The following is a 20,277-nucleotide window of genomic DNA, read 5'->3' as shown; positions in this document are numbered from 1 at the left end:
CATTTTGGGTGTGTAATGAAGGTGTTTTCAATTGTATGTTGCAATTCAATTACAATTTCATCTAAACATGAGTAAAGTCAGGAGGAATTTCGCAATAAACTCAAAATTAACTTATTACATTTATAATATTGTAATAATGTTTTAGTCGGGAATATTTCTCGTCCGGATGTAGGGAGCGGATGTGGCGTCAGGTCCAGGATTGAGCGGGAAAAACATCACTATTGTCTGGAGTTGTTCCTATAGGAATGGAGAAACTGTGGCTTTGCAAAATAAGTTGGAACCGATGGTACAATCAAAACTTCTCTTTGAAAACCCGAATAGAGTTTATTCAACTAAAAATATACGTTTGCGATAAAAACTAGTTTGGATATTAGAACAATAATAAACTGTGTGGCCCATAAAAATAAATTACGTCACTATTCAGAATGTAATCGAAACATCTTGTTTGGACGTGTCTTAACAGATTCATTAGAAAAATAGTTGAAAAATTTGAAAAATGGACAGTATGGGTACAATTCGTCAGTTTAACATCGAAAAAACACAGAGTTGAGCTCTTTAAAAGCGAGAATGTCGAGTCAAACAGTTAATTTGTGAGCAAATCGAGGCATTTTGACAAGGTACAGGAACACGATGTAAAGGTACGTCAACTTACAACATAAAAGATTACTGTACAAACATTTGACGTAAAAATGCTCATCAGTCACGGATACTAAAACAGAAACGGTATATGAATCATAATAAACAAATGACGTCACTGACCCGAAAGTCTATAGGTTTATACAAATCAGTCTCGTAACAGCTGGTTTGGAAGTTTTTTGACAGTTCCATCTAAATGTTAATAAAAACTATTTTCGGTCATTCAGTTAAGTGACGTCATTTGTTTATTTTTATGATCCATACAGTTTCTGTTCTAAATTCGTGTAACCTGCAATTTAGGGTGTTGGACAAATTGTGATATTGTTTGTTAAAACACTTAATTTACAAAGAATTTTATTTATTTACAAAGAACTTGAAACACTCAAAGTTTGTTTCACTTTATAACAGGATACGTGATCACGTGATCCCAGATGTAAGGATAGAACAAAGACCTGTTAAGTGATGTGCATAACACGGAACGTTGCTTTACCACGCTCTGTGACCGCTCCCGCCAAAAGTTGCCGGGTATCTTGTTATTGATTACCCGCGGCGTCCGGGCCTCGGGGTTCGCGCCAAACCGGGAGCGTCCCCACACCCCGCCAAAACTATCGCACTGCTCCTCTATGAGTGCAAACAAAGGGGACAATGTCTAAGCAATATGTGTTGATTAGATTATATAAATAAAATAAAAACAATTAATTCTGGGACTTGTAATCGTTCAGCAGACTCAGCAGAGCAGTGCTATGTTGTATAACTAACATAGCCTATGTGTAATTATTGTTACTATAGCTGTCTAGATGAAAATATTACAAGAAATGTAGTGTAGCTCGATATAATAGCAGAATCAATGGCAAGACCTTAATGAACAGATTACAAAAGCAACCTATATGGTTTGGATGGATGACTCGGGAGAATATAAGAATTTCGTCATCCAGTATTCACTTATCAGATTTCCTTTGAACCAAATTATAAATAAGGATATTTTTAAATAATGTACAGGTGTTTTTTTTTTCGATAAAATACATTTAGGTAACGTACTTTAAACTCGCCAAATTATATTTTTAGAGCTTTTGTTAGTATTTATTTATTTGAATAGAATTTCGCCAATCATGTTAACTTACGTACATTTTGAACGTAAATTGTTATAGTAAGTACAATATAATACACGTAAACCAGTTTTAAAAGCACACCCATATTTCTATATGGAATACACCGAGGGGAAAGTGTACTTTGTTGTGTTTGTTTGCTTACATCTTGTTCAAACGTGTGATTTAACATAGGAAACATAGAAAGGTTCTTAGACATTTTTCATGAAAGGAATTAAAACATGGTGCACTAATTTTCCACAAGCACGCAATTAAATACAAACAGTAATCATACTTACATTAATTTAATGCTGTACTTGTTCACAAACTAAAATTGTAATGTTAAAGATTTATTACCCTAATGTTGAATAATTAAATATTGCAGAAGCAAGAGAATAGAGGGCGCAATACACAAAACTAAGAACCGTGCGAAACTGGTCCTTCATTTAACCCATTTTGCCCAAAATATTACAAAATAACAAAAATCCAATAAATATCCTGCCAATGTTTTTATCGTGGTTTTAAACACCCATTTAAAATTCAATATTGGTATTGAGCAAAGCACACGAATGACCGATGAAGACACAAGACCTACTTTTCATCATTTGCTCGATTGACAAATTCCGTAACAATTGATAAACAGTCAGTGCTCTCTGCCCATACAACCATGTTGTGATATTATCTGCTCTTTGTCATAATTTTATAATACTTTTCGTGCTCTTGATGCGTGGCGTGAAGAAATTTAAGTAAGTTCATTTCGAGTATACAGCTACGATGTCAGGATAATCTAAGTATGTAAGTATAGATCTTGGTAAGAATTAAAAATAATTAGATGATAAATTCAGTGATTGATCGAAGTACGTCCGTTTTTCACTGGTTGTTTGCTAGGAATATTTGTTGTCCTATAAAATCTAAGATTTTAAGCTGTATCTAAAATCTATAGTTTTGGATATAACTTATGCTTACTGAATTCTCCTTAATCTTACGAAAATAATCTGTCAATAATCTAATTCGATCGAAACTTACGTGCACACCGAAAGAGTTATGCGAAGTTTTAAATTCGTAATTCCTTGATCTAAACGTTACTATTTTATTAAACCATCTCGGTAAATTTACTGTGTATCTGATGTTTAACTTGTGATATTTTCCATTGCCACGTATTTTGTCGATGTGTTTACTTTCAAAATATTCGTTGAGCAGCAAAAAGTGAAAGTTGTTGCATATCTGTTTTCTACCTAACCTAATTAAAACGAAATGTAAAACTATGACGATTTTCGGATTTTCCGGGTACGATATATCCAAGTGGATGCTTTTGAATAGTAATTACATAATTTAAACCCTTTAATCCCCTGGAGCCATAACAATCATAAAATGTCTTGTGTCTATTTATAGCTTGCATACGAAACGTCATCAGAGCGGAATTCTCGCGGGCATTACACCTAGAGTTCCCGCCATGGCGGTGGCGGGAACAGCCAACAGCCGGTCAAGCTTCATGACAACTTGCGTATCCTGCCTTGAACTTGATCTTGATCGAAGCATCGCCAAAAAATACCAGTTCCATAACCATACGTATTGTAATGTATCAATTTATGGTTCTGTAGTTATGAATTGCGCAAGGAGTGTTGAAGCTTCAATTCTTCGTTACTAGTCACCCTGGTCTAACAAATGTCAATTTAGTGGAATTAATGTTAAGCGTAATTTATACTATGCAAAATTTCATTTTGTTTTGCCTAGCAGCTTACAATTTGTAATTTAAGGGTAAGCGTGTTGGCTGGGGATGCAATTTGTATTTTAAATATTTTAATATAGTGCAAATATTTCTTAAAAATGTTTTTAAAGCTTCTAATTTTTTAAATTTATTAGGTTTAAACTTGTAGGGTTTAATAGAAATAAAACATTTGGAATTATTAAACAAAATGATTTTTATTAGGCGTATTTGGGATTTAATTGGAATATAGAAGTTATTAAATAAAATAAAACATTTTTGATTAAAAAAAATTTTTAGAATGATCCCACCAACTTAATAAAAAGGTAAAATCTAATCAAAGCTTACTTGCAATATTCTTGACACTGTGCTATGCTCAGTATGATGTCACGAATCAGCTGGTTCCCCAGCTGTTGGGGGCGCTCAGCCAATGAGAGCGCGAGAACCGCAAAACATTCTCCCACCAACTTTCCCTCCAGTTCGGCTCGTTTCTGCCATTATTCCTTCTGATCTCAAGCTCACAGTATCGACTCGGGTTAATTAAGTGAAAGGTGTGATAAATTATTATACGATAAGAATTTCATGAATTAAAGTACCCCTCAAATGTTTTAGTATTTTCGTTTAAGTCAAGTTTAATCGGAGTTTTTGTGTATTTTGTGTTGCATTTCGTGAATCTTGGGAACGAGTATGGATAGATTCACCTCTTTATAGTTACCGGATTACGTCCAGTGTCGATCTCCTGTAAGTATTTTTTTTATTAAATTATATGTAAAGGAAAAAATTATGTCTTATTTTGATAAGTTTAACACCAATTTTAGCCTTAATTATTCTAAAGACGATGCATATTTTTCATACAATTTCTAGTTTCAACACGAATCCCATGCAAAAGAGTTTGTGGATTATCAAACAATTATCAGTAATAATTACATTCATTTCCTTAATCATACAGCAATATCGGTGTATGAATTTTACACTCCATAACATATTTTGGCATTTTGACGCTATAAACCATTACGTGTCATTCTTCAAGGGGGGTTCATCTTCATCATCTCGTCCATTCGCGCGCCATAACGGCGCAGTCACCGAGAGGGTCCGACTTAACCTTTAGGTTTTTGCCTATACCTAAAAACGTGCTTATTTCTTTCTTTCTTATTTAGAAGAAGTTTTATTGTCTAATGTAAGTTACAAAAGGTATATTGTATTTAACTCGAATTTTGATTAGTTTTAAGCCGTCCATTGTTCGCATCACACGTCGACCATTTTCCTACTTCGGCGGGAACGGAGACGTGTGGCACTAAGGAATTATACGTATTTATAGAAATGTAGGAAACTTGAGTGTTTTCTAGTGTAATTATTATAACATTGAAAGTTCCAACTGTTTAAATATGAGTGCTATATTTCCTAGAATAGCGAATTTGTATGTTTATAATGGGGATATAATGTCTTATAGCTATAACCTCAAGATCATGATACGACGATTTTGGGAATTTAGAAGTGCTGTTAAAAATGTTGTAATATGTAACTTTGGACCTTATAATTGTTAAATTATGCTTATTTATCAATTAGCCGGCTTGTTTCGATCTCTAAGAAAAAGGGTTTAGGACTCAATTAGGTTCCTTGTATGTTGTTCATCTGCAGCCTAAGTGATGACTTGGAATAGGCTTTATCCTACTAATTTCCCAAGTGTTGGTATAAGAAATGAATTTTTTTATTTAAAACCTATAGAGCTGTGTAGTGTATTCTGGTCTAACCCAATATGAAGGCCATTAAGGAAATCATCCTTAAAATAGGCCTATTTAAGCAAACATAAGGGACCTAGGTAAGTTAGGCCTATACAGTACCAGGGTTGCCACCCGTCCTTATTATGTTGGGACTGTCCCGATTTTTTTTCACTTGTGTCCGTGTTTATGCCAATTTCAATTCGGAGTAGGAGGGCCTGTCCCGATTTTTCCCCAACCAAAGGGGACAACCCTGGCCTAAACTCGTCAGCATTATTAATTTGTTCAATTTTAAACCATATCTCATTATTACAGGCCGGTTGGAGTCTAGAGAGTGTGATTCTGAATCAATTTATCCTGAAATGCCTTCACTGGCTTAATTTTTGATAGTGTAAGTTCTAGGCTGAGCTAATATTCGAGTCTGTTTCGTAAATAGAAGTTTTGAAGTGACAAATTTCTTATGTCCAGTATTAATTTGGAGACACAACTAGTGCATTTGAGATCAATTTTTTGAGCCCCATGCTTGTTTTTCAAGTACAGGATTACCTAAAAGTCTTTAGGAACTTGAAATATAGGCTAAGTTACTATTAGCTTTTAATGACGCTTGTCTAAAAAATTTAACAAGGTGCCCCTCGCTTCGAGCAGCTTAAACCAAGAAATTTATTTGTCAGCCGTGGTGTTCACAATGTACGAAAAAACCTTTCAAATGCTGTTAGCCTTTTAGGTTCTTGGCTTTATTTGCAACTAGCCTATCATAGACACACATCAAAATCTACTTCAGATGGAAATAGGTAGTGATACTGCCTTCAAATTAAAATGATAAGTAGCCTTTGAAACAAGATGATATTTATTTGTTTTTAATATTTCAATTGAAAGAACTCGTAGGAAACTTAGGTCTAACTGGTAAAGTAAGACAGTCATTGGTACTAGGTTTAGTGGTTCCCAACTGGTTTTTTTTTATCAACATTTTGATCAATAAATTAAATGTTGACTATCGTGTGGTCCAGGTGACTTTGGCAGCTGTCCTTGAACTTCTCTTTGTATAGGTTCTGTACCTAACATCCCTAGCCTTGCTTGGTGTCCTTATATTCAGCCTTATTTTTTCTGTTTTACTATTTTTCAAGCTAGCCTACTTCTAGATGTTGTTAATAAAAAATGTGCATCGGTAGGTCAATCATTTAAATATGCATACCCGAAGGTATTTTAGGAACAACATGGCGATTCTCTCTTAACTAATGTTAAACGACTTTGTATTCTTTTTTTTAACTATTTTCAGAGAGTGGTTTTTAGGTAAAATCATTTTCATCACAAGGTTTAATTTTTTAAAGTAAGTGATCGAATAATATCAATCATTAACTCAGTATTGACGGATATGTGGAATGCTTTTGCGATGATGACTTGTGTACCTGCAGAAGGGTTTTGCACATATTTTTGGCACACCAATATCAAATGCTTAACCCAATCTTATCTCTCTAATTTATTTTGGCCCAGATCTAAATGTTGGTGGTACAAAATTTCCTTCATAAAGGTCCGCACTGTCTGTTTTTCCTACAAGGCAAACTTAAGGTTCTTTTTAAGATAAATGGATTTCGTTTTGTAATGCTCTTGATATTATGCTTAGGAGAAATGATGGCTTGATACTTGATGCTTGATGTCTTCATCTTTGACTGGATTTCAAGATAGATTGGGCCAGGCTTCGTCATAATTTTTACATTTGCATTTTGCCGCCATACTTGACCAGTGAGTAGATAGGTCTATTTGACGTGTCTTCTATGAATTCCTTCCCTCAATTTGGATTTGTCCATTTGCCTAATCTCCTCCAGAAGGCTATTGTAATATCTTGTAGCTGATGCAGGAACGCTATGTAGAATTTTTGAGTCTGCAGGGGGGGATGTCAATGTCTCTCTCTCTCTCTCTCTCCCTCTCTCTCTCCCTCTCTCTCTCTCTCTCTCCTAGAGTATGAGTGAATGTCAAGCCGCTTTGCTTAGCATGAGATGTTATCTTTGTTCTGAAATAGGTATGAAAATCAGAAGACTTGCCATACATCAAAATACCTAGTTGTTGGACAATAGGCCTACTATGGGCAAGATAATCAGCCGACGTAATAATACAAAGGGCTTTCTTTTGTAGAAGGAGGATTTTGGAGCATGCTGGCGAATGTCCCCATAGTACAATACCATAAGAGATATGGCTACGAAAGAGTGTGTGGTAGTCATCAATCAAGTATCTCCAGTAACAACATATTTTAGCTTCCTCAGCATACACATCACTCTTGACAACTTAGTTCAGACCTGCAGGTTAATTTAGAGTCCTGCCAGAGACCTAAAAGCTGCGCAGGGTCATCAAATTCCTCGGGAAGATTTCACTTAAGAGTGCAATGCATAAATCGAGTCTTATTTGCATTTAGTTGGAGTTTGTTTGCTGTGAACCACTCTTTTGCGTCTGCCTATATTATAACTCCTAAGTTATTTGCTCATGCAACCAAAGTGGTATCTTCTGCAAAGAGCAGAGTCTTGCCATCAAGATTTGGGTCATTTATCAGGATTAACAATAACAGAGGCCTGTGGAACACCCTGTAATACATCCCTGCAGCCAGAGATTTCCAACTTCTCTAGAGCGGATCTACTCAAGTCGCATATGGTTAAGGCCAGAATGTCAATATTTTCAAAGGAGTCTGTAATTTCTGTGACTAATGATAATAGGGCAGAATGATAATAGGGACAGCAACCTTTCCTAAATGTTGGATTTTCATTGAGATGATGGTTTGATTCCAAAAAGTTGGTTAGTTGAATTTTTTAGTTTCTAGCACCTTAGAAATAACTAGGGGGACTGAAATGGGGCGATAGCCAAGTTCCCTGTGTCGCCCTTCTTGTGGATAGGGTCGGTTTTTGCCACCTTCAGTGGATCAGGAAACTGTAACAGCAATGGCCTCAAAGTCCTACAGGAAACATCATATGTCCTGGCTGTTTGACAACTTAAATTTTTAACTATTTTAATAACTTCAACAGGACTCACCTCCCTCCATCCATCAAGAGTGGGCCTATGCTCTATAGCCCATCAATAAGCTCAATGGGTCACAAGTCACCGCAGGCAAACCATAGACTATCTGAAGAAGTACAGTGCTATAAAAAAGTTTTAAAACTGATAAGGACAAACAGGTTATTAGGCCTATGTTGCCTTATTATACATTGACTGGGACGGTGGCGTCATCCTTTAATCCTGCTACAAGGTCACGAATTATGGATATTTATTGGCATGCACTGTGGGTGCGGATTTAACGTCCGCACTAGTGAGTACTATGACTATCCGCAATACTATTTTGATAATAATAGGCCTACAACTTTAAAAAGAACCTGCGCAGAACAATGGCTGTCTCGCGAACGTAGGGGTGATGGCGGGGAAGGGCCTGGAACGGTGGTGGGGATAAGTCGTTGCCGTGGGGCGAGGGGTCTTTCTCCACCAGTCTGATTCTCTACCTGCGCGACTCTAACAGATGGGTGCTTTTTTTCTAAGTGGTAGGACTATAGACCAAATCGTTAATAACAAGGAAAAATGTGCTTCGGATTCCACTATACACTGTAGGTCCCTTAGGCCGGGGCCATACTTGTAATTTTTTACCAGCAATATTGGTTTTTCTGTTTTCATGTGCGACGCACGTAGAAGAGTTTGGCCGTGGCCACACTAGTCTTACGAGATAGGTTTTTCGGGCTAACCAGTGAGACTGATAGAGCATGCCAAACTGGCAATAAAAATCTTCCGTGTCCGTGATACGCACTTCCCCCCTCCACGCTCACTACACAGTAAATCAGACAGGTTAAAACTAGAAACGTCCGTGGGAAAAATTCAGCGAGATAAGATGAGCGTGGCCCCGGTGTTAGTTGCCATTGGCTGTATGGGCTATTAATTAACAGCTGTGTCTAAGGAACACGTCGGCATTAGTCACTATGACTACAAAATCACGCCACTCATCCTTCACTCATACTTGGGTTAAAATACTCACATAGTGGTGTGGCGTCCACATCTTAAATAATTGATATTATGTCCCAAGCCGCTTTGCAAATGTTTGGAGGGTTTTCAATAACTTTGACATTAAAGGGTTTTTACTAAAATAGAGGTTCACAACCCCGTTCTGACTATAATATCTCACTTCTGCCCCATTACATACTAAAACCTAAATGTACCAGCTGAACGTGCATTTTAAACTCTGGCATAAATGCAGCTTTTAAGTATTTTGTTTTGTCTATGATCGTAAACAGTACAGTATGTGAAAGGACAGTTAGGTAATGGTAAAGTTAGAGGCTCAAAAATAAACCTCATCACATCAATATTGTGATTGTAAATATATCAATGAGGCATTGGCGTAAAACAGTTTAGCAAAGTAGTACTAAAAAATAATCTCACAAGGCAGTGTAATAGTTTATTTCATTAATAGAATAGAAAGTGGCATTTCTGATGGGGGCTTAAGTTACATTTGTGAGGTGGAATTTCTATACACAACTGGTTTTGACTATTTCAATTTAGCCTACATGTTATTGGGAAGAAAAACGGAATATATTAATAACTTTGGGGAGCCAGCTGGTCTAGTAGTGGAGTAGTATGGGACTTCGGTTCCCATGGTCCAGGGTTCAAATCACGCCAATCACCAATGGATTTTATCTACGTGATAATGTCGTGACCGCATCTAGACCTAGTTTGAAGTAATGTGGTAAACAATTCCGGGCTAAAACCTAGAAGAAAGAAAAAAATATTTTTTTCTGGGTAGGCCTATGTTGTCTACATCTCCAATGGCCAGGATTGTTCTGTTCTCTTTAACTATGATTTTGGATGGCTGTTGGAGTTTAAACACCTTCTTGCAGTTTCCTGGTCTTTTGGGAAATGGAGTAGCTTGTAGTACCACAGTGTTATACCTTGTAAGATTCAGCTTCATTGCTCTTCGAATTCTCTCCTATTTTTTGTAACAGGACCCAAGGTTTTCACTCTTTTTCTCAACAACATCCCTCGTAGCTTCCGGTTTAATAACTTTTAAAAGCTCATTAACCTTTTTAGTTTATTACATGTAAAATGATTTTCGTAATCAAAGTTTACAAGTGTTAGACTTATCCATACAGATCAATGCATTCCTTAGTGAGTGTTGAACGTATACGCAACAATTAAGGTCATACAAATTTTAAGTAATTATTTTGAACTTAAACCATTAGATAGAAGTGGAAAACATCAACAATTCAAAATAGTTTTTTTAACCCCAACCAAATTATTGTTGCATAGTGAGTAGGGCTTTGCTCTGCAGCCGCCCCTTGGGAAGGGTTATGCTCTGATCGGAGCACATTATTCCGTTTTAAATTCCACCAATTATTAGAGGTGGTTCTCATTAAATTATTGACGGGGACTCATCTGTAGGAGTACCTTTCTTTAACTCAGAAAATAATAAATTCTTTAATTACGTCAGAACCGAGGGTTATTTAAGATCCTTCACCACTCTAAGTCGGAAAAATAAAGATTTAAAAAAATGTGCAAGTATTTTGTAGAAGTATCCTTTCTCATTTTTAATTTAAAAATTATCTGTAAAATTTTTCTTTGAAAGTGGTTTTTATGTAAATTTGATCTGTTATTGCATTAGATATGACCTGAACTGTTCTAAGTAACTTTATAAACAAACACTAAAATTTTCAGCCTTGTTGTAAATGGCTGTCCTTAGATATGTAAGAGAACGCATTATATATCCACCCAAATGAACGTAGATGTAACAAAATGTTAATAAAACGTTTGTTTGCAGGGAGTCTGATCCAAACGAATCTAGCGACGACATGCTTTCCTCAAGGTAAGTTTTATACTTTTAACAAACTTAACTTTTGAACAACAATTTTTAAAGCTGAAAGTAAGTCTAGAACAAAGCTTACGTTCAAATTCTCACAACATACATAGCTGTACCTAGTTTGGAGGATTTCCGTATAGGCTATTGGCTAATAGTATTAGCATAGTCTATATGGTAAGGCCTAAAGGGGAGCGAGCTGGTCTAGTGGCAGAGTGCGGGACTCTGCGGTTGAGTTCAAATCCGGCCAAATCACCAATAAAAAGTGATGATGCTGCAACCTTTAGGCCTAGCCTAAAAAATGTGAAAAACAAACGTTTGCTAGAGCCAAGTGTCCTAAGACCTGTACATAGGGACTTCTGTACTTTTTTAAAATAAGGGTTAACTATTTTTAGAGGAGTCGCAACTTAACCTTATCATTTTCCAGTTGCCAGTCTTCAAACTTGAAGAGAAAGAGGCTTTCATCAGAACATAAGTCTGTAAGTATACCATACCATTGGCTACTGTTATTACTTTCTTCACTTTGCCTCAAAAATTCAAAGATTTTCGGCTCACTACTAACACTCTAATAATATGGATCAATAAATTTTATTTGGTGAAATGATGAGTTAGGTGATAGCGCAACGGACTAGGCACCTAGGTAGAGATTTCATGGTTTTGCATCATGGTGCTCGCCAGACATTTTACGAGTAAAAGTTCACTCTTTTACAGTACCGGTTCACCTCATGGCTGCACGTTGTTTTGCTGGATACGTTCCACGTACAGGCCCTGGGCCTATAAGAAAAGCAAATGCAAGCCTGTTGACCTCTTAAAATATTTTCATTGAATACATTTAATTAGAATCGTAGTTGTATAAAAGAAGACTACAATATATATGTCTTTATTTCTACTAGGCCTTCATCAATTTTAAAAGTTTAATTTCTTACATCCCTTTTAAATATGGTTCTTGAAAAAAGAATGCGAAATAACATAGCCTACATTACTTTACAATTTGTGCTTGTGTTTTAACAGGATGAAGACCAAGACATAGAAAATCTGCCAAAAAATGAGGAGAAGAAGTACAAAGATGACGTAAGTTGTGGAGGTGTACGAGTAATTTTTTTTCTGTAGATAAAGGACTCGTAGAATTTTTCTACTTATAATGTCACTGTAATGCTGGCTTAAATTGATCAACTGCATTCATTTTTCCAACTCAATCAAAAGTACAAAAGAAATGTAGGATTTTGAGATCGACTTTACTTTTAACCCATTTGTACCTCTGTCCTTTACCCATAATATTTTCTGTCTTCATTATAATGAATAAATATGTAATATTTCAACATCTTACTGCCAAATACCCTGCGGAGTAGTGAATGTCATGCAAGTCTTTTAGGCACAGACTTCCTTGGCTGCTTAGCGGCTAGGAAAAAGCTTGTACTGTGAAGTGTTGTAGTTTCTGTTGGTGCAAAAAAGCAGCTGTTTTTGGCAGCCAAATTAAGCCAAGAAACCCCTGACTTTACCTTATTGTGATGCCCTAGTCTAAAAATATGTTCGTCTGTCTTCAAGCAACGATTGATGTAAATAATTTTCCTATGTGTTGCAGAGTCGTGTTGAAGCTAGTTGTTCCTTTGAGCGGGAAGGAGAACGCCGACAGCCGTTCTCCGAACTCAAGATCGTAAAAGACTCAAACATCGAATCCCTCGTGTCAGACCAGGAGAGGTAGGTTTATATACAATTTGAGAATGACTTTCTTTAATCTTGTAGGCATACTTTTCTACTTATAAGCTGTGATTACATTGGAGTGAACAACTATGTGTTTACTTTTATTGACATCAGCTGTTCAAGAACGTTTTAAACATTTGATCGTCAACTCTGATGTTTAACTATGTGTTGGCGGCTTAGTGACCTCAAATGTTTACAATACACTATGATATGTTGTCAACCTCTGGTGGAAAACAAAATTCCTCTAGTGAACACTCAAACATTGTTGAAAACATACAAGTATTGTAAAATATTAGCGTTCTTTTGATTATGTCTTAAACACGCGTTTTTAACTCTGGTGTAAATGCGGCTTTTAAGTATTTAGTTTTGTCTGTGATTGTAAACAGTACAGTATGTGAATGAACAGTAGGTAATGGTAAAGTTAGAGGCTCTAAAATAAACTCACATCACTATTTTGATGATAAATATATGAATAAGGCATTGGCATAGTGTAGCCTACACAGTGATTACATTATCTAACTTCTTCCCAAACAAAACTGATACATAATATAGGATATTATTCTTGTTTTTCTCAAGTTAAGAAGCATTTCAAAGACACTTATAACATTAAATACATAAATTTAACTTTGTTGAAAAAGTGAATGTTAGCTATTTCCTGGGCATTTTAGATTAGGCCTGCATTATCTTTATCTACGATCGCTTAGCCACTGATTATCGTGGATAATCGAGAGTTTTAGTGCTAGTTGCTAATAGCAAAGGCAATGTACTGTAGTTATGAATGAAGTTACCAAGTTCTGCAGTAAACACAGTTCTGCAGTAATTACAGGATTGTAATTAACACCAATTCTGGGTTATGGAACTTCAAATTCCTTTTAGGTACACTGAGAAATCCAAACTATTGGGTTTTCAGTTTGCGGTTTGTGTTATTCAACTTTGTATCTTTCCCACAGGCTGTCACTGTCAGACGTAGAGACAAATTCTCCCCTCGGCTCCTGCGATGTCGCCAGGTTGTCAGATCTCAGTCCGTCAGCGTCTCCCTGCCCACTCACTCCCGGTACCTCCAGCGTCCAAGCCCTTAGGTGAGAACTATAGTGTTGACACCAGTGGCATTTTAAGCCATGGTTAAGTGGGGTGAACCTCTCTTTGTGGATAAGTCGGGATCGAACCCGCCGTCCTCACAGTATGAGGCTACCTACCCTTTTATTTTAGGTCACACCCACATCAACACGACCTTGGGTCGTAGCATTTTGTACCAAAACAACTGACAATGTCCCTGTGATTGGGGGACATGTTTACAATTTTGCTGGGATCACAAGTAAATTCTAAAGGGCAGAGGCTGTTTAAATTAATTTGGCCTAGAACCGCAAACGTTTTAAATCCTGCACTATGTCATAAAGATACAACAGGACATATCAAGTTACTACTTTTTATTAGTTTTAAGTTTTATGTTAAAAAAACATCCTTAGTGAAAAGCAAATTAATTGTGAATCTGGGCCTCAACATTGGATCAATTTCTTAGTAAGCATATTGAAATTTAATTTTGAAATCAATTGCTAACTTTTCTTAACAACTTGAAGAATGGGATATCATTGCTACCTCATAATTTTGTATGGTTGTAAATATAGAGATGTTAAACCAACATCAATCTGTAAATAGCTATAACAATTTTAGTAGACATTTACTTACTCAAACTAGCTGTTCAGCTGACTTTTGTTGACCCTTACAAATCTGCTAAATTCCTTTCCCTATGCTGTTAGGCAATTAACGTTACTGTAATGTTATGTAATAAATTATTTTCAGTACTTTCTTTACATTTCAGGTCTTTCAAGGGAATATAAATTGCCTTTGAGGTATTTGTTTGTCATGTATCGTTGTTTTTGTGAAACTAGCATTATTTGTGTAAATTGTTATTGAGTTGTTTAGTATTTTGATGGTATTTTTATGTGTGGATCGTTAGGTTTGAACAATTTGATTAAATCACATTTTTTTGTGTAGCATGTACTCCTTAATTTGATGTTATTTTGGTTTCATGTTTTATGTTGTATTAACAATTAATTGATTACATTTCTATGTTTATAATTAACTAATTGAGTGTTGTGTATGTAACAGAAATGTATTATGAGATATTTGTTTTGCTATCTGTTTTGATAAATCTCTAAGTTAAGACCTAAATTCAGGATTGAAACAAGATATTGAAGTTGTTTATTTGCTTTATAAATGAAGATAAAATCCTTAAGAACCGATTTAAACAAATCAAAACCGGTATAGACTTACCACTGAAATAGTGGTACAGTAGAGCATTGACTTTGGGAATAAATTTTAATCCGAAAGTCCGAAAAAATATGTCTAATGACGTTTGTAATAATACATTTACACTTATACTGTTGACTCACAAGACGGTAAATACACATAAAAGGTGGTATGAGGTGATAGATTACAATCAAAGGTCCAATTGAATATTTCTTAATCAATTTAAAATAAACATTTTAGTGATTAAAGTTGAGGATCTCTGCGTAATAATCAAGCAGAGGCCATGTTTTGTAGCAGTACTTACCAGTTGAAGAAGTACCAACAAACTAAAAACTATTATTGATGTTATTAGAAATTACCCACCAATACTTCTCGGTGATGGTAAAAGAGGGATATTAATGGGTTAGTCCAATATTGTTTTATAATTCTACCAAATTGTTGGTAAACAAAGTAAGGCATCAATTTTTCAATTAAGTAGAGGTTATATTTTGTTGCAGTAACTACCAGTACGAGGACCTAAGGCTGGACAGGCTCAACCCCCTCCCCCCGATGTCCTGGGCCGACCTGCCGACGCTGTGGCAACTCATGTGCGACAAAGACGAAGAGAGCCTCAAGTTACGGGACTCGGAATTGTTCGCACAACATCCAAGTCTACAGTTCCGCATGCGCTCCGTACTGTTAGACTGGATTATGGAGGTAAATGTTGATTTTACACACAAGTAGAAACCGTTGATTTTTGCATACTGAATTAGAGTCATGATTATGGATTAACTGTAGGCTATTTTTATTAAAAGCAATCAAGTTTGAATAGCTTATGTGAAATACAATATGCTTTAGCTTACAACTAGTCGTCCTATCCGTTTGGCTTGATCGATAATGTTAGGGTAACAGAAATCAGTAATCTACATCAGAGCTTCTTGTCTACATATCAATTAATGAGTTCAAAATAGGAACACAGTAACTTTTTATCTCACTCTCTGAGAAGAAAAGATTTCCACCATATTTTTATTTTGTTTTTATTTTTTTCTCCAGGTTTGTGAAGTGTACAAACTGCATAGGGAAACGTATCATCTTACGCTGGACTACATAGACCGATATCTCTCCTCTCAAACTGACATTCCGAAACAACAACTTCAACTGATAGGTGAGTCACCGAAAGTAGTCAACAAGGTGATTAAATATAAGTTTGGGGTGTGCGATTGGCTCAATTTTCAAGCCGACCCTGTCAAAATCGAACGGTCTAAAAATTCACTCTTTTTCCGCGATTGCACATGATGACAATAACATTTCCGTAATCATAGGAGACAATGATGATGTTTCGGTGACCACAGGAGGTTTTCAATATTTTGAGGCGATGGCTGGAGATTAAAATTTTGTCAACATGATTACAAAATGTAATAAATGTAAAAAAAAAAAATAATTACATTGAATTGTTTTTTTTATGAAGAATGTTTGTGACTAGCTTAAAACATCACCACACTTACTATATGATATTAGACCTATATACATGTAACCAAATATTTAAAATAATTGAAAATCTCAGACTGCACACCTCTAGTTTAAGGTTGAACTAAAACAGTAAACAATAAATCAATGACTATTATTTTTATTATTACTTTAAAAGTGGTGATACAACAAAATCAGTCTTTGTCAAGTTTTATATAAGATTACTTTACGTCATGGCATTTCAATAACACGATCATGGAATTTTTCAGGTATCACATGTCTTCAACTAGCCGCCAAAAATGAAGAAATTTACCCACCAAAAATGGTAGATTTTGCTTATGTAACGGATGGGGCATGCAGTGAAGCGGAAATTCTTGCCAAGGAATTAGTAGTCTGCGAGGTAGGTGTTGTATATTGATCCTGTGAAAAGTTAGTAGCTTTTCGATGATTCAAAACTGGACTCAGCTGTCCATGAACACTTTCATTGATGAATTTTTGGGCTTTAAATTGAATGATCCTAGCTGATGAAACAGCTGGACTTGGTCAGTAACAAGCCACACAGATCATCTCACTCCATTTTACACTCATTCTTCTCTTAGGATGAGTGAATATTTGGTTAAATACGTACCTAGGTGGCATCCCCATCTCAATAATTGATAATTAATTTGTCTTTTTGGACTAGGGCACTATCGTCCAAAGTCACATGCTTGAAGTAGTCCATCTCTAAAAAGCTCAGGGGTTACAGCTGCCTGTTTTTCTTTACAACTAATTCCTCTAACCAAGTGTTTGTTTGGTAGGCGTTGGGCTGGCTGCTGAACCCCGTGACACCCCTTTACTGGCTGAAGGTGTTTCTGCAAATCGCATATCAAAACCAGGCTCGCCACGACCTCGGATTCTACTTTCCCCAATTCTCCCCGACGCTGTACACGCGGGTGGCAACGCTGCTGGACTTTTGTACCTTGGACGTTGGATCCCTCAGGTTTTCCTACAGTGTGTTGGCGGCCGCGGCGATCTACCTCGCCTGTAGCACAGAGCTGGCCGTTCAAGTCTCAGGTGAGTCGGAAATGTCTACCTTACGTTCACTTCCAGATATCCCCGATATTCTTATCTTCTGAAAATTTCATGGTTCAGTAGGGTTCAAAACATCCCCAACCTTCCCTAAATTTTTGTAAATGAAAATTCTTTACCAAGGAAGTAGTTGTCTGAACTACAATTTTTTTTTTTAGTTTTTACGTTATGAGTGTCATTGTAAAGTCAGGTTACAGCTTTCACTATCGCCTACACTAGATATTTAATTTCCATACATTGTTGCAACAGAGTGTGCTTATCTAAATTACTGATTTCTGACAAACTATCAATTCCAGGAAATATATGTTATGGACGTGAAAACTTTTGGAATTTTCCAACTGTATATTCCTAGACTCGTCCATCCTGAAAATAAGTGAAAATTTGTTAGAAGTTTTAAAAATTGAAATATTAAATCAAAGAAGGAAAATATATTTTATTTTCTAGTCTCACCAAATAGCTGGAAAGCTATGTGGTTACAGTGCCTTGAGCCTGCCCAATACAAGGTCGCTGGTTCGATCCTGGGAAATTTCAGTGAGTTTTTGATGATTGAAACTTGACCACTTGTCCTTGATCATTTGGTTCTTAATAAATGATCCTCGATACAGAAACAGCTGGTCTTAATTTTAGTTAGAATGCTTCACAGAGCGTTTACTAAATTCTACCCTCATCCCTTAATAATTTTTTGATTAAAATATTCCCAGTTGCATCCTAAATTTGTCGGCAATACCTCATGATTATTATTGGTAGCACAAGAAATAGTTTTTGCATATCGCTACCTCATGCTCTGTGACCTTTTTGATTGTAAAAGGTCATTTAAATCATGTTAATTCAGAGTCAGAGAAACACTAGTACTGAATAAAATGGTGTGTGACATCATGATGAAGCTAACTGTCAATAATTAGTGTAGTAGAATAGTTTTTTTTGTAGGCCTAATTATCGTGTATGTCATAGGTTTGGCAGAGGAAGATATAATGCCATGTGTCGACTGGATGTCCGTATTCTGGAAAACGCTGAAGGATGAGAACACGGAATACTCCAAGAAGTATTCTCGACTTCCCCCTGGGATTACGAAGGCTGCGTTGGTGGACGACTCTTTCAACCTTCAGAAGCATGACCCTGTCAATCTTCCGTTGCTGGTAAGTTATGCGTCACACATCCAAATGTAGTAAACTCGGCCATATAGCTGGAAAACCACAAAAAATACCACTCATAGGAACAAATAATGGACACATTTGCATAAGATGGAAGCTTCAGCAAGACTGAGTAGAAAATTCTACAGTTCCCTGCAATCGTAAATTCACTTTTCTCCCTTTGTTTTTGCTGAGATAGGTAATGTGACATGCTAAAGCTCACAGTAAGTTATCCTATTAGTTAAGTTTGGTTGAAATGTTGGTGTATTCATCAGCTGAACTCAGTTGATGTCAAACTCCATTTTGATTAAAATGCTGGTGACAGCTTCAACACGTGATGGAACGTCTAGTTGTGTAAGTCAAAGATTTGTTTCAAACATATTTTCTTCCCTAGGACTCAGCACTGGAAGAAGCTGCCAAGTCTTGCCTCCTGACTCCGCCGTCCAGCAGCAAGAAGAGCAGCGTACAGACTGACCGAACGTAAAGACTACAACACTGGCGTGAAACTTCGACATCCATACACTTCAAGCAATATAGCGACGTTGGCCAAAGAGTGTATATCATAGCTAATTAATTTCCACCTCTTTTCCAACAATTTTGTACTGAGCGGATTCGTTACTTTTTTCATCAACGTTTTTAGAAAAACTTTTAGGAAGACATCGATTTTAGTTACAATTGTATATAGCGATAGATCAGCGGAAATACATCAGTGGGTATGTGTCTGGTGTCGGACGGATTACCAGTCGTGATTTTTAACATAAAATACGCTTACTATTTTACTATTAGGATGTTAAGTTAGCTCGAGAAAGACAAACCTCTGAAGATTTGTGTATTTGTCTGAAGTTTGTGATTTCAATTGCATCGTGGTTCTGAAAAGCTTGGATCAGCAATATTTAAAACATCTTAGTGATTTCCTAGTTGTATTTGTCTTTTATTGAGGTAATTCGTACCCATAGTAATCTTGCGAGATTTTGATTTTGGGTAGCATTTTGGAAATGTTTACTTATTATTGGTTGTGTTTTGATATTTTTTTGTAAACAGTTCTGTTCCTGACAAATCATCCCGAATGATGCATAAACATTGGAATTTTGATAAAACCAATTGTATTTTATCACGTTTTTTTAAAAATAATTTTTGATTTTTAAAACTGTTTGCAACAGGATTGGCTGTTTTTAGAACTCAAATCTTATGTTTGAACATGTAAGAACTTTCTTTTGTTTAACTTACCATTAGTCGTAGCCTTTTAGTAAATAGGTTAAAGAGACTGTAAAGATAAATAAGAATATATTTAGAGAGTGTTATTAAAAGGTTTATCTAATGAATAGATTGTAAAAATATATAACTTCGGTTTTATTGTAAAATACGAAACAATAAAGTTTATTGCGTTAATTTGTATTGTTTTCTGTCCTGTCTCGATTATTCACCCTCTTGATTCAGTTTGAGATTTGCAACTTACAAAGTACAATATTTGCAATTTGCAAAGTATTTAGAATTGAAAGAGAAATAGTCATTTGTGCAACAAGTAAGCAAATGAGCTCTTCTTTAAACAATAGAAAAATATTGATGCACTTGAATGTCATTAAATACGACAAGAATAATCCTCTCCACAAGGTTGGGACCTAGAATGGTTGTGAGTTAAGTAAGGAAAACCACATTGGTCTTGGATTTGACCTAGCTCCTTTGTGAGCTCCATGGGGACCTTAATTTACAACCCTCAAATTAGGTCTAC

The 20,277-nt window shown here is 36.0% G+C and overlaps 1 protein-coding gene across 1 annotated transcript; it reads left to right on the top strand.

Annotated features, from left to right (window-relative positions):
• The first annotated feature begins 4,670 nt into the window (after window positions 1-4,670).
• LOC128996409 (G1/S-specific cyclin-E1-like) lies at window positions 4,671-19,937 on the top strand. Its single transcript, XM_054421728.1, has 12 exons — window positions 4,671-4,748; window positions 10,918-10,962; window positions 11,381-11,432; window positions 11,965-12,024; window positions 12,536-12,651; window positions 13,605-13,733; window positions 15,402-15,600; window positions 15,937-16,048; window positions 16,620-16,750; window positions 17,148-17,403; window positions 18,370-18,554; window positions 18,943-19,937. Coding segments are annotated over exons 1-12 (1,377 nt in total). The 5' UTR covers window positions 4,671-4,746; the 3' UTR covers window positions 19,033-19,937.
• Window positions 19,938-20,277: the final 340 nt, after the last annotated feature.

Source organism: Macrosteles quadrilineatus, unplaced genomic scaffold (assembly GCF_028750875.1).
Source record: "Macrosteles quadrilineatus isolate MER2022 unplaced genomic scaffold, UCM_ALF_1.0 Scaffold_6__1_contigs__length_79288215, whole genome shotgun sequence".
NCBI lineage: Eukaryota > Metazoa > Arthropoda > Insecta > Hemiptera > Cicadellidae > Macrosteles > Macrosteles quadrilineatus.
The sequence above is the reverse complement of the archived record's forward strand: the minus strand, read 5'-3'. Positions and strand labels throughout refer to the sequence as shown.